The 15,127-nt window shown below is 48.5% G+C and overlaps 1 protein-coding gene across 2 annotated transcripts in view; it reads right to left on the reverse strand.

Moving 5' to 3' along the window:
* The window catches only part of SLX9 (SLX9 ribosome biogenesis factor), a 36,893-nt gene extending 23,472 nt beyond the window's left edge, over positions 1-13,421 (reverse strand). The window contains exons 1-2 of one of the 2 annotated variants that reach the window (XM_051787203.1): positions 13,332-13,421; positions 11,476-11,584 (exon numbers count right to left, since the gene is read on the reverse strand). In XM_051787203.1, coding sequence (XP_051643163.1) covers positions 11,476-11,584; positions 13,332-13,406 — 184 coding nt within the window. In that variant the 5' untranslated portion in view covers positions 13,407-13,421. Of the gene's footprint in view, positions 1-11,475; positions 11,585-13,044; positions 13,212-13,331 lie in introns of those variants that run through there. The other variant, XM_051787204.1, reaches the window with a different exon arrangement.
* Between the last annotated feature and the right edge of the window lie 1,706 nt (positions 13,422-15,127).

Here is a 15,127-nt window from a genome sequence, read left to right on the forward strand (position 1 = left end):
TCCTCATATGTGCTCTACCATGCCAGGCCAAGAAGCAAAGATTAGTTAATGAAGCTTTGCTTCCACTGAGGACCTTCCAAAAATCAGAGCCAGCTGTTGGAAACCAATGGCTGATGCTGCTAAAACTGGAAAAAAAAATATTTTTCCTGCCATTCCTGCTATTCCAGTTGCCTTTGCTGGAACCAGTTCACCTCCCCCAAAGGTCAACAGTGTGCAAAATATTGCCAGTAAGACGCGTACAGGAGATATTCATAGAGGAGATGTTCACTCCTAGCCAGGATTTGTACACAGCTCTTTCTGAAGCCTGAAGCACACTAGCTGCAAAGTCAGTGCTACAGCCTTCTTCCACGGATGTTACATAATAAATAATGCATTTAAGTATTGTGATGCTGGACTCCAAATCCCAGCCTCACTTAGCCTTTAAAGACTGCGTCAAAATTATTTATAGTGTTTACATTACAGAGGATAGGGGGGTGGTACCATCAGATCTCATTTAAAGATTACTTTCAGATGAAGCAAGACTGGTTCTTTAACACTTTCTTCAAGCAGAAAAAGGTGGCAGCCACAGCTGGAGCACAGCAAACAAATCCATAAATGCATATGGACATATAAGTCAAATAAGAATTAGGCTGAGCAAAAAACAAGTTAGTTCTGAAAGATTCCTTTGGCTGCTTTTCCACATATTGTGCTGACCATTTGTGGTTTAATCTTAGAGAAGCTCTCCCTTGTTTGAGCCTGCAACCCTTCCAAGCTTCCAAGAAGCAGGTTTTACTGTAATTACTCCCTGGTTTTTTTTATACTGGTTAAGGTTTTCATATAAGCATTGTTGTTTTTTACACTTACTGCACCAGGAAAAACTGAAGGAGGAACTGGAAAATTTTGTTCTGTGCCCTGTGGAGATGAAAAATATCATTCAAAAATATAGACCTGACCTAGAAAAAGGAAGAGTTATTTTGCTGCCCTCTAATGAGCACTTCTAACATCTGAAAAAGAACACTCTCTGTTCTGGCAGATTTGTTCTGCTCTCTTGCTACAGAGTTGTCAACAATGCAGGCACAGCTGGAGCAAGGCAGCACCTCCTACACAGCGAAGACACGCAGAAGAAACATCTGGATGGACCCAAGATCTACTCTGTACTTCCCTGAACTTAGAGTATATGGCTGTGCCCTGTTCTGTTCCCTTTCCTTCCCTGAACAGAAGGAGGGGAGAGGTTCTAATTCTGACCCTCAGGATGCAAGGGCCACAATGTTATTACAGGTATACACGTACCACAGGCACGTGGGATAACGACTTGCTTAAACATCTTTGAGCATTAATGAAAAGCAAAGGAATTCAGTTTTCATGCAAGGTGGATCTGCACAATGCTCAGGAGACATTCAGTTGAAAGAGACAGTAAGGAAGGCAGAGGAACAGCCATAGAGCAACAGTTCTACTTGGTACTGAGCTTCATCTCAATTTTTACTGAGCTACAGTGATGCAATGGGTTGACCTGGGCCAGCTGCCAGACGCCCACCCAGCTGCTCCCTCCCTCCCCCTCCTCAAAAGAACAGGTGAAGAGAATAAGATGAAAAGTTTGTGGGCTGAGATAAACAACAGGGAGAACACTCACCAATTACCATCACAGGCAAAACCAACCAGACTTGGGGAAAATTAATGCAATGTATTGCCAATGAAAATAGAATCAGGCGGTGAAAAACAATGACAGACACTAAAACACCTTCCCCCACCCTTCTCAGCTCCACTCCTTCATTCCTGACTCCCTTAAGCAGCCCAAGGGGCCAGGGAATGGCATTACAGTCGCTCTCTGCTGCTCCTTCCTCCTCACACTTACCCACTGGGGTCCTTCCCATGGGAGAGCACCTCCTCTCCTCCTTTTCCGTCCCTGGTCTTCACAGGGCTCTCACTTTTTCTACTCCTCTTTTTTTCCACTCCTTCTTAATTACATGTTTTTCCAGACACAGCACCATTGTGGCAGACAGGCTCAGCTGTGGCTGCACTGAATGCACTTCAGCTCCTGGACCTGGATGTGTCCAGAACATGAGAGCTCTGGCCTCTCCTCCACTACCAAAATCTTGCTACTTACATCCAATACAAGTAAACAGCCCAATGCCCTCTATTTTGGAGGAAAAAAATATATGAAGAAGTCATAATAACTCCACATTAGCAGTATCTGCACATTTTTATGCTATTTCCATAAATAAAACCCACTCAGGTACAGGCACTAAAGCAACAAGCACACCTGTATCCACAGAGGAGCACACCTAAGCCCAGCCTACACCTAAGCCCAGCCTACACCTAAGCCCAGCCTACACCTAAGCCCAGCCTACACCTAAGCCCAGCCTACACCTAAGCCCAGCCCTGCTGTCACAAATCACTGGCATGAATCAAAAGCAACAGCCAGAGGCTTCACTGAGCAAAACACGGTTAAAACTGGGATTTCTGGCAGCAGAATTCCTGCAGTCTGGAAGAGGCTTTCCATGCCTCCCTATCGATAGGATCACCAGGTTATTTCAACTCAAAGCACATTGCAAAATAACTCCTGCATGCACAGACACAGCCTTTACTCATGGCAGCTGGGAATGTCCTCCCCATGCTAAAGAGGCACATTCCCGTTACATAAGAACGCTCAGTGACCTGAATTTACAAATAATCTTTGAGAGGAAAACAGACATAAGGAAAAACAAAGTTAAAAAGCAGCGTAGCCAGGAAATGCAACAAAAGGAAACGAGCCCAGAGTCTGCACACACACAGCCACAGGAGGTGCGAATGTCCATGACACCCACAGAAGCCCAGAGTCTTTAAGCAGATCTATTGATTTGCTGTGTGTTCTCCACGCACAGTCGAGTACACAGCACAGGGGGGTCAGGAAACAAGTTTGTGCGTCCCATCTTCCCTCAGACTTTCTGCCACGGGCTCTCTAGAACACCACGTTTCATTGGAGTTGGTTACCAATATCACTAAATGGAACGTTTTCAAGAGTACCTTCCAGCTCACAGTCCCTTCTTGCTTGAACATCTATTCACCTCCAGCAGGATTTTCTCCAGGATTTTTTGTGGTTAGCCTCACGGAATATTTGCAACACTGCTAGTTTAATCTAAACCTGTCCAAATCACCATTTCAAACAACCCAGAATACTTCAGTACCTACTCATTTAATCCTTGCATAGTTATGTTTCCTGCAGTTAGCTTAGACAACGTACACTGAGATTTACGGTGTTAAAAACCTTATTTTAAAAAACAACAAAACCCTCTTATTTCCTTTTTATAAGCCACTTGACTAAAAAGCTAAACCCAAATTAAGTGTTGTTACCAGTTATGCCACATATGACCATCAATAGTGCCACTTTGAAATGCTAAAGGGGGTAAACAGACCTTCAGCTGACATATGCATTTTCACCCAAGCATAAAGAAAACCTTGACCCATAAATTGCTCACAAAGACTAGAATAAAAGATAACTTGCACAGAATAGAATAATACTATAGATGCCTCTCTGAATGACAGACATGAACACTTGAGATCTCCTTTTAAATACACAGCCTCAGTAAGACCCATATTAGCAGGGCAAAGATTTGTCTGTCAGTAAAACAGAAATCTGTTTTATGTAGCATGGAAGTTTGTGGAAAAAATACCCAAGCAAAATAACCTCCTCACACAGGCATTTCCCAGGGGTGTCAGCAGAAGAAAGAGGAGGCTGACTTATTCCTGCACCTAAAAAGCATGTCGAGGCAAGTCAGAAGGGGCAACCCGGAAGAGGGAAACCTCTCATCCCATCCACCCTTTACCAGCCTCTACCAATTATCTAAAAAGAGCATCTATTAGACTCCCAGGAAATGTATTTCAGAGAGGTTTGACAGCTTGACACTGCCCCATACTGCTGCTGGGGAGAAGGAAAGGGCTCTGACTTCCAGAGCTATCCATCTGCCCTCTCCACAAGCCTTTCTTCACCCCTCTTGGGATTCGGTTTCTCAGTTTATGCAGGGTGAAACTACCCCTCTCATGCCCCACGAGAGGTTTGCATTACTGAGACTTGTGCTGGGAAGTCTCTTTGCCACAGGTGCAGAGCCATTCCACCTCTCTCTGTGTAGCACTTATAATTTTATAACTCAATTATGCCAAAGCTTTAGTGTTAGTACAGCAAAGACAAAGATTTCAGTTCACAATGCTCTTCTGCAATGCTGCAGCTCCAGTACTCTCCTAAACAGGGCTCATCTATTTTTGTGTAAGTAAGGATGTCTGACCATTTTAAACTCATTTATTCAGCAGGAGAATACCACGCTAGATTAGTATCCTTTTAAAACTCATGATCACACAGAGCAAGAGGTGGCATGACTTGCAACTGCCACGCCCTGTCACACCTCGCCAGGAAGGCAAAGAGGCACACTGGCCCCAAATTCAGTCCCTTCAGGGGCACAAGGGACTGACACGTTTGACCTAAAAAGCACATGTTTGGGGGCACTCAGCTTTCACAAAGGCCAGAAGAAGGCTTTGCAAATGCACAGAGCAGTAGCTCAGGAGCCTCACCAAAGGAGTCCCCAGTCCCTCACTGAGCTGTACCCTCCTCTCCAGCCACCCAGCAGCACAGAAAGGCTGCTCCAGGGCAAGCACTGAACTTCCACCAGTGCTACTGGTGAGCATTACACAGCAGGCACAGCCAAGGAGCCAACCATAATAAGAAAGAACAGGGATCTGACACATCCTTCAAACTCCTAAGTTTCACTTCAGGCTCTTCCCACCACTGACAGCCTCCTCCCCTGGAGCAGGCTGCAAACATTTTGGGAGCCTGGGGCTCTCTAGAAAACTTTCCTGTGTCTGTGTAACGCTCAGTATTCATGACCACTAGTTAATTAGAGCTTTTGGGGCTTTTTAATGTTAATTTTAAGAACAGGGACTTAGCCACAGCTAGAGGGAGGGGAAGAAAACAAAACAGTTAATTAGTTCCGTAAATATTAACACAACTGATTCCCATAATCTGGCAGAAGGCGCTCACAACATGGAAATGGTCTGTCTCCAGAAGGGAAGTCAAAGCACTGGAAATAGTGCAAGTTTCAGAGTTTCAGACACTCATTTACCGCTTTTAAATTAATTGCATTGACTTTAATTAAAGTGGAGCTTCCTACAGCTATTCTCACAGCACAGACAAATTGTTACAGTAACTTTAAGCAGTGTGGATTTTTTACCTTTTTTTTTTTTTTTTTTTTTTTAGTTATTATCATTTAAGGCACCGATGTTTTTAGCTTTCAGTAAGATTCTCACTCCAAATTCTCCCAGGAGCTACCCACAGCAGGTCACTGTTCTCTGTTTCAAGCAGTCCCCACAGCTGTTCACCACTGCTACAGAACTTGGTCAATCTGACTCCTGAATCAAGATCCCACTGACTTTAATTCTCCCGACCAAAGGAACAGAAAAACCCTCTGGTTTCAAGGTGAGTTGTTGAAAACTACAGAATCTGTTTGAGGTGTCCTGTAGACTGAGGTCGTGTGACCTCACTGGAGAGGCCTCCCCTACCACAAACCGCTATCGCAGCTCCTTTCAAACACAGTGCAGTCTTCTAACAGCCTGTTAGAAACTCACACACCAAATCTGCCCTTAAAAGGTGATCTGGCATTGTCAAGATAAGAGCAGCTCCTAATGATGTGCAGTCAACAAACCAAACAGATTTCAGTTAAAAAGCAAGGGAAAAGGAACTTAAACTGCTACTAAAGCCATTTACCCAGACATGGTAAATTGCCATCTGTCACTTTATCAAGCTACCAGGATGGCCAACCTTGGGCCAGGGAGAGAGGGTAAAGAATATCACTTTGCCTGTTTAATCTCTGCCTAGCATTTTCCCTTCCCTGGGAATTTTTCCTTTCTTGCAAATTCTGTTACTAGAGGTTTCAAGGACTTTCACACACAATGTCAGAAGCAACACCAGCTCACGGAGGGAAATTTGCCATTTGAGCAGAGACCTGCATGCCCACTCCTGGGACACATACTTGATCTGTGCGGGTGACACGAAGGAAGACAGACATCTTGCAGAAGGTACAGGGTGGAGGAGGGGAGCTAAAGCAGGAATTCCCAGCTCAAATGCAAAGCTGCTCCTCCCAGATCCACGCGCCAACCAGGTATTTTCAAAGACGTTAAAACGATTTCAGTGCAACAGCACCAAGGGCATCGCCAGCAGGCTACCTCCGACACCAGCTTCAGGGAGAGCATCTCACCACTCCCAAAATCCACACAGACCAAAGCTTAGGCAGCTGATAACAAAGACAGACAGAGCAGGAACACCTTGTCATTTTGGACTGGCGCCGCACGTCACACTCCACGCGCACGTCGGAGGTGCTGCAGCAGCTCCTCACAGGATGCTCACTGCCATCCTCAGAGTGTGGAGCAACCTGCTTACACCCCTTTCCATCTGAGGGGTGTTACGGTGGGGAACAGCTTGGGGAAGGCGTTCTGCACAAAACAAACATAAGACAGGCGTGACAGCTGCCAGCACGGAACGGAAAACTGAAGAAAAGCAACAGCAGCAGAACTGTGAGGATCCAGCAGCTTTCCACACCAGGGATATGCTGGATGACCAGCACAAGCAGATTTAAAAATTCCCCAACATGCAATAAGAAAAAGCAGAAAATGCTTAGAACGAATATTCAGAAAGAGTGCATTCATTAAAACAAACAGGTTTGTTTTTTTTTTAATCCTTCTATTGTTAAACACCCCATTATGCCAGCAGAGGGGAAAAACCCAAAATGCAAACAAAGAGGAAGGTGATCAGGGATGAGGATTAAAGAGGAGGAACCATAATATTTAAGGCAACAAACAAGCAGAAATGCAATGAACAGACAGGAATAAATTACAGGACACAAAGATTTGCATCCTGTCAAGAGCTCCTGAAGAGTAAAGGGAGCCTGGCCATATCTGCAGTTCTGCCAGCAACACGAAAGTGGATCCACTGCAAGGGTAACCACGAGTCCAGACACTGCAGGAACAGCAATACTGTCAGAGGGATCTCACAGGGATTCTGGTACATCACCCATAAAAAAAAGGAAAACAAACCTAAAACAGGACAGCAAATCATATTGCATGAAGTTAATGCAGGACCACAATGCCAACCAACCACAGCTTCTCTGCTTCTCTATGAAGCTTCAAAAAGAGGAAATAAATTGGACAAGCGGGTGCAGAGCCCAAGCAGAAGGAAGCAGATAATGTGACAGACCCAGCAGATATGGAACTTCTGAGCAGAAGCTGAGGTACAAACCAGAGAGGCACAGTCAGTGACGCTGCAGAGGGAGGCTTGGTAACAAAAGGAACTCACAGAGAACCTCAGAAAGGGGGAAAGCAAGGCTGTACACAGCCTGGAGACTTTAGAAATTCTATTCACTGCTGTCAGGTTCCTGCCCGGTCTGATTTTATTCTCTCCTATCTCCACATCTCTTCAGGAGGATAAGGGAATTCCTTGTCAGATGCTCAGGAATTTCTCTGCTCTACTCCCCTCTGTGCCACTGACAGAGGATCCCACGCCACAAGACAGTCCTGGACTTCAGACCACAACCTCTGTCCAGGCTGATGTCCTACAGGACTCCATGCCCCACACCTTGGTACAGAACCACAGACTCACGGAGTGATTTGGGATGGAAGAAACCTTCAGAGAGCATCTAGTCCAACCTGCCTTTCATTTGTCACTAGACCAGGTTGCTCCAAGCCCCACTCCCATCCAAAATGGCCTTGAACACTTCCAAGGATGAGGCAGCCACAGCTTCTCTGGGCAACCTGTGCCAGGGCCTCACCGCTCTCACTCTTTAACTCCAATCCAAACCTACCCTCTGGTACACCTTATGGTCTCTTGAAAGACCAATAACAGGTCCAGGACCAGGGGAAGCAAATGGTTTTAATCCACATTTCACATTTTCCTGGCTCACCGGTGGCACAGGGGGAGCTAGAGAATCTGCAGGAAAAGCTACTCAGGCCACAAACTCAGAAATCAGGATGAAAAGCTAAGGTTTCACTAGCAATTATGAACTTGCTGCTGTTGCACTTCTGCTTTCTCAACAACACAGCTTGTCACAGTTCCCTTCTGGAGTAGCTGAAAATAAAGCAGGAAGCTACCAGTCCAGTTGTTCATATCATTCCACAGCTGGTTCATCATCCACTCCAAAAAAAAGAGACTTTCACAGGCAACTGGTTTGCCAGAGCCATGCCTGAACAGGCCCTCGCTTCAATGAGCAAACACTGAGGAAGCAAAGCTAAAGAAAACAAACAAACAAGAAAAAGCAGCAGCAATCCCCTATATGACAGGCCATTATTTCTGACTTGGTAGGAAACATTTTAATTCCCACGCTACAGAGGCTCACCCAGATGAGATTTATTCACTCCCATGAGTCACAGAGGTCCCTGCCCGGATTAGATTATGGCAAAGCCTTTGAATTTATATTACGTCAGTGGCTAAGTAAACTACCCTGACAGGAAACAATCACCGAGCAAGCAAGTAACTCATGGACTGAACTCCAGCGCTCACAGGGATGGCACTGGCTTTTGTTACCTATGTGTGTGTGGAAATCATCTGGAATTTGGCATTAACACGAGCTAATGATTAAAGACAAAAAGCAGAGAAGGGGAAAGTAGTGGCAGCAGGTCTTTTTCACAGCACGACACAGCTCAGAGCTCCTGCATTAAAATACTTTCCGTTTTAGACCACTGGCTTTTTATGTAACACAATGCAAGACTCACCTACAATCAATTCCATTTTGGTGACATTTTTTGTTACAGTTCCACCCTCTCCTTCTCATGCCACAAGGATTACTGATGCCAGAACAGCCTGATGAGCTGGTACCTCACACTAATAAGCACGCTGAATCAGCCTTGTGTCCAAGGGAAACAACAGACCATTACCAAGAGTAACAGATACTTCCAAAGGGCACCCTGGATTCACCAGCAACCCCCAGAAAAACAAGGGTTTTGGCTGGCAAGAAACAACACCCCACTTTATCCTCCCAGAACAAGGGGCCTCTTTCCATCTCCTTTCAGCACCAGCACACACAACCACTCGTGTTAAATGAGATGTTAACCCTGCCAGAGACACTGAACTTTCCAACTTTCACATCGTGTTTCCCCCTGTTCCCTCAGAATAACCACAGCCAAAAGCTGGTCACTTACTAACTGGGGAAAACTAAGGGGAAATAATGTAGAGAGAGAGGTGGCCTCCCTTATTGACAACCACAGATGACAGCCCCCAAGCCCCACCACCACGATTGCTTGGTTTCCTGCAGGATTGTATCCCTTTGGCTCTGGGACATCAAAGCAGGTCTTCCAGATGAAGCCTTTCATCCCCTGGAAGTAACCATGCTCTGCTGTTGTTTAGTTAGCCTCTGTGATGCTACACATAGCATTGAATAGCTGCATGTGTCATGGATTTATTTTCAGGGCATAACAATGCTCTCCACATCATTCTCTTTTCCTCCCACTCCCCAGCAGCCAATTTGCTTTTCCGGCCACTGTTGAGCTCCAAGTTGACATCTTCTAAAATTTAATCCAATTCCAAGCGCTTCCTCAGCCTAAATTTTATTTGGAAGAGAGTCACAGCACAAGGCCAGATCAAAACACAAAACACACAGATATCAGCAGTCTTGGATAATCTTTGATAAATCTTGGATAACGTGAGGCACACACGCAGATAGAGGACAAACATACCTGCTTTATCAACTGCCACACAGCATCCTTGGCAGAAAAAAAAAAAAATTTCTCTAGCTATGAAAAGCACATGAGATAGAGTGAGCCCACCTACAGTCTGCCAACTTGACCTTCTCAGAGCTTGAAAAGCAAGTGGGAGAGAAGCACGCTTTTGTCTTGCTATTAAATCTTAAAATAGCAATGTGTAGGAGAATCCTACCCTCCTGCCCTGTGCACTAAGCTGAGGGGGAAGGGAAGAATGGGGTGGAGGAAAGGTTGAAGTCAAGCTGAATTTTCTGCTGAACAGGGTCTGAGCTGACCAGAGATGCCAGGAGACAAAGGATGTCTGCCTAGAATCTCTTTTCTAACTCCAGGCTGTCTGCCATTGTATGCACAGCCTAGTTACAGTTCACTGAATTAACACAAAAAAATGAATTGATTTCCATAATGAAAAAGCCTCTACATGGCTCCAGAGTGAGACAAGAAGAAAGGGCACAACAGCTCGGGAGGATGTAAAAAAAATAATCAAATCACTTTTTGCCTGTTGAAATACAGTTTTGAGCTCCCAAATGAACAGTTATTTTTAGCTGATCATCTGTAAATTGAGAGGGAATACAAAGCATCAGGGTCAGCATCACTGTCTGCAGGAAGCCAGTACATAGCCTAGAGAGAGGCAGTCAGGCACCACACATCTGCATCATCAGCACTGCACAGGGACCAGCAGCACGGCTCTATTTATAACCCAGACATGTGCAGCTGTACTCTGCAATGAAGGGCTGGGATTGCAGGCTGCCAGCCCTCAACATGCTGCCTGATTTAATTAAAGAGATGGCAATGTGCACATGCACACACAGATGCATACATGTCCTCTTCCCAGGAGAGTTACCAACAGTGAACTCGCTGTTTTGAAAACAATGCATTTCACCAAGGTTACTGTGCAGGCAGCAGGCAAATGTGTCCTCAAACAACCCCTCCACTTCCTCACTCTGCTCTGTGACCAAATATGAACAATAGGCAGCTCACCACTGCTCAGGTAACCACTAGCCCTTGAGTGGCTACTGGGTTTGTTTGTAGCCCTGAAAACAAAGTCACTGTAGTATTTATATGCACGAAGAGAAGAAATTCATTTAGTTTGCAAACAAGGTATTTGGGAGTCACACACACCTTCTGCATCAGGACAGCTTGCTGTGCCATCAGGTTCCATTCAGAGGTGAAACCTGCTTTCACCTCTAGCTCTGCCTGTCAGCGAGCAGTCAGAGGGAGCATTTCCTTGTTGTGGGACTAGAAATCAAAAGGCTCTATCACGTCCTCCCTGCTCCCACTCTCACTTCCCATACTCCCTGCGAGCTGGACACTTCTGCCATGAGTCCTTCAGCCAGGGAGCAACAGTAAAGGACAGGAGGAGAAGACTTGCTGCAGTCAGGCTGCAGTGTGTATAGCACTGTTGGTACACAATGAGCAACTTGCTGACAAAATACTGGGTTATGAATGGCAGCTGCTAGTGAGGCAAAAGCAGCCATAAAGGAAGCTCAGAGATCAGGTCGCAGCCTGGCCCCTGCTGTCCTCTCAACCCCTGGGAGTCTTGGGCTGCATGAGGACACCCCACAGATAACATGAAGCTAGTTCCCCATCTAGGGATCACCAAGCACATCCTTGCTGTTCTGCCTCCACCCCAAACAAAACCAAACCTCTTTTAAAGGCCCTCGCAGGAACATGGGAAGGGATGTTTGGGTTGTATTCCCCTGGGCTTGTTCTGACAGTCATGGCAAATACAGTCCCCAGTGTCTTTGCTCACAACCTTATGTGGCACTCATTCAAAATACAACAAACCTGTCCTGGAGGAAGTGATGCTTCTGGAGTCCAAGTCGAGCTTCTTGACCAGGGTATCAGGGTCAATCTTCAGCCCAGAAAAGACATCAGAAGATGAGAAGTCCCAGTCCTTATCCAAAAGAAACATTAACCAGGAATCAGTATAAACATGACCAGGCAACATTTAGTTAAAAAATCCCCCCCTAAAAAATCAAACCTAGCACCATCCAGAAGGGGACAGTGGTAGGGAGCAGGTGCCTCTCCTGAGCTGGCAGGGGCAGGTAAGTCACCCCATTGGCCTGCCTGCCCCCCACCAGGCTCTTCCACACAGAAGTGGAAGTTTCACAAAGTCTCATTTTGGACTGTTCTGCTCCTAACAGATTTCTGCTTCAACCTGACCTCACCTCACTGAAGTGCATTCAGGAGAGCTCTCCCAGAAGAGCTTCGAACAGCACCCTTAGCAAATGACAGATTTATTACAGGTACAGAACAATACAGATAAGCAACAAATGAGCAGATTAGGGGATTAAAGCCTAAAGCGATGGACATTAAGCAGATTCAGTGACTACTAGCAACTCACTAGATCTTGGGCATCATGCTTTAAGCATGCAGCGCCTCTAAGTCCTAAGCCCTGCAGTAGCTACTCTGGCTGGATTAGAAGAATTTATTACTTTAGCCAGCAGTATCTACCAGCACTGACACATAACTTCATAGTGGTATAAAGCCAGCTGTATTTGGCACAGGCAATTCCTCCACCCTCACAAGGAAAGCTTAGGCACATAAAAAACATTTACTGCTGTTGGGTTCTTGCTGTGAGGGGGCTAGGGAAGGCATCCAGCTTTAACCTGAAGTGTGTACTCATAACACAGCTGGGGAAACCAGACACTGTCTGCATCTCCTACATGATTGTGTGTGCAAACTGACAGCTCCTCTCCACCTGCCCTAACCTAAAATCAAAGAGAACCACTGCAAAATGAGCCAGGCAGCCTCTTCTCTCACCCCTTCTCTCCCAACACTTGTTGGCAATGATCCTCACTGCTGCATCCACGTTACCCCCACTGCAACGCAGCACAGGCACCCTGTCCCCAGCAGCAGGAACAGTGCTGCTACCCCCCTACATCTGTCACCACCCTGCGTGGGCTCTCTGCAAGCCTGGGGATCGCAGCTGCTGCTGCGGGGCGGTGATACCCGCCCTGGGGCAGCACGCTGGGCCTCCCACTGCACACAGGCAAGGCCCGGCGCTGGAGCGCTCCCCGGGCTCCCCCGCTCGGCCTCCTGGCCCGCTGTGCCCGTGTCACACGCTCCCGCGAGGAGCACCGAGCCCGCAAGAGCAGCACCGAGGGTCCGGCAGGGCTTTCCTAAGCAGGAGCAGCCCTCGGCCCGGCCTGCGGGGCCTGCCCGGCCCTGCCGCCCACCACCGGCGCCTCCCCGCGGCCGGGCCCGCGGGTCATCCACCGACACCGCGCCAGGGCCCCGCGCTCGGGGCAGCCCCGGGAGCCGGAGGGGCCGAGCGGGGCTGCGGGACCGGCCCTTCCTGCGGGAGTGGGGACGGGGGTGTCACTGCGGCCCGCGTCTGCCCGCCCGCGGTACCTTCCCGGGGCCGGGGCCCGGCTCGGACGCGGGGAGCGGCGGCGGGTCCCGGGCGGGCCAGGCCCGGGGGGCGGCGCGGTGCAGCCGCGGGCGCTTGGCCTTCCCCACCATGGCGGCGGAGCGCGAAGGGGCAGCCCGGCCTGTGCCGCGCCCGGGACCGCCCCCACCGGGGCGGGATCTTCCGGCTGCACCGCCCGCCCCTGGGGCCGCCCCGGGCCCGGGCCCTCGGCAGTGCTCCCCGCTACCCGCCCTGCGCGGGCGGAATTCGGGAAGCGCTCCCTGCCTGCTCGTAGCGCTGGGGCGGGATGGCGGCGGCCGAAGTGTCCGCGCTGTGCCGCCGCCCGCCCGCCGGTGGTTGCCATGTGGCGAGCGGTGGGGCGGGCAGCCTGCCCGAGGCGGCTCCTGGAGACAGCCAGAGGGTGTTCAGATGCTCGCTCGGCGCCCTTGGGTTGAACCCAGACACTCTGCGGCACAGAGCTCTCGGTAGCACCAGCCAGAGACCGGGCTACCACGGCAGAGCAGAAAACAGCTCGTAAAACTTCATGCCAGAAATTATTTCTGTAGTTGAAACAGCAGAAAACACCTGGCGAGCCTCCAGGGAGCCCGAACACCTGCCAGTCATGGGTCCGGGCACACACCCCAACGAAGCAACTCGAGCCCCAGCTGCACCTTTCCACACACAGAACGGGGTGAAATGCTAAGCTGCTTCTCTTCCCTCCAAGGTGAATAAAAAGCTCCAGGCCTGGAGCCACGGTTGCTTTGATCTTAACAAGCCCTGACAGGTGCTCCCTGCTTAATACATCTTCGTTTTCCATGTTCACTGCCCTCTCCGTCCTCCTCTGAGCTGTGTTTCCCAGGACCTGACACTGGGCCACAGAAGTGCACAGCTGGTGACCCTCCCTGTGGGTACCAAGAAAATGTGGGGAGAGGCCTTTGGGAAGGTGCTGGGAAAGAGCATAGAATCATAGAATATCCTGAGTTGGAGGGGACTCATGAGGATCATCGATTCCGACTCCTGACCCTGCACAGGACACCCAAAGAATCCCACCACGTGCCCAAGAGCATTGTCTAAAAGCTTCTTGAACTCAGTCAGGCTTGGTGCTGTGGCCCTGAGGAGCCTGTTCCAGTGCTCAACCACCCTCTGGGTGAAGAACCTTTTCCTAACATCCAGCCTAAACCTCCCCTGACTCAGCTCCAGCCGTTTCCTCGAGTCCTGTCACTGGTCACAGAGAGCAGAGGTTGCTGCTGCCCCTTGTGAAGATGTTGAAGACCACAATGAGATCTCCCCTCAGCCTCCTCCAGAATGAACAAACAAACTGACCTCAGCTGCTCCTTATAAGCACCTTCACCATCTTTGTTGCCCTCCTTTGGATGCTTTCTGATAGCTTAACGTCTTTCTTATATTGCAGTGCCCAGAACTGCACACAATATTGAAGTGAGGCCACCCCAGAGCAGAGCAGAGCGAAACAATCCCCTCCCTCGGCTGCCTGGCAGTGCTTTGCCTGACAGCGCCCAGAACACCGATGTCCCTCCTGGCTGCCAGGGCACTGCAGACTCATATTCAACTTGCCCTTGACCAGGGCCCTTCCTGCAGATGCTCTCCAGCCTCTCGTTCCCCGGTCTATACACACAGACAGGGTTGCCCCGTCACAGGTGCAGAATCTGGTGCAGCCCTTGTTAAACTTCATACACTGGTACGTGGTCACAATCAGGTGTACCCCTGTGCAAATACTACAAGGTTGAAAATACAAAATATTTCTGAGGGTGGAGATCCCACAGCTGCCTGAATCCTCTCTTTTAGTTGGAGTATGTACCTGGGGACACACCTGGGAATCATGGAATTACATAATGGTTGAAAGGGACCTTAAAGATCATCTTGTTCCACTCCTCTACCACTAGACCAGGCTGCTCTGAGCCCCATCCAGCCTGGCCTGGAACACTTCGAGGGATGGGGCATCCACCAGATTTAATGTTTGTTAGGGATCAAAAGATTTAATGTTCATCAGGAATAGAAAATAACAACAGGAAAACTTCCTTGCTGTAGGCTGGATGAGCATCATTTAGGAGCAAAGGCCCAAAATAA

Source organism: Manacus candei, unplaced genomic scaffold (genome assembly GCF_025592945.1).
Source record: "Manacus candei isolate 608988 ecotype Guabito, Panama unplaced genomic scaffold, ASM2559294v1 h1tg000023l, whole genome shotgun sequence".
Classification (NCBI taxonomy): domain Eukaryota; kingdom Metazoa; phylum Chordata; class Aves; order Passeriformes; family Pipridae; genus Manacus; species Manacus candei.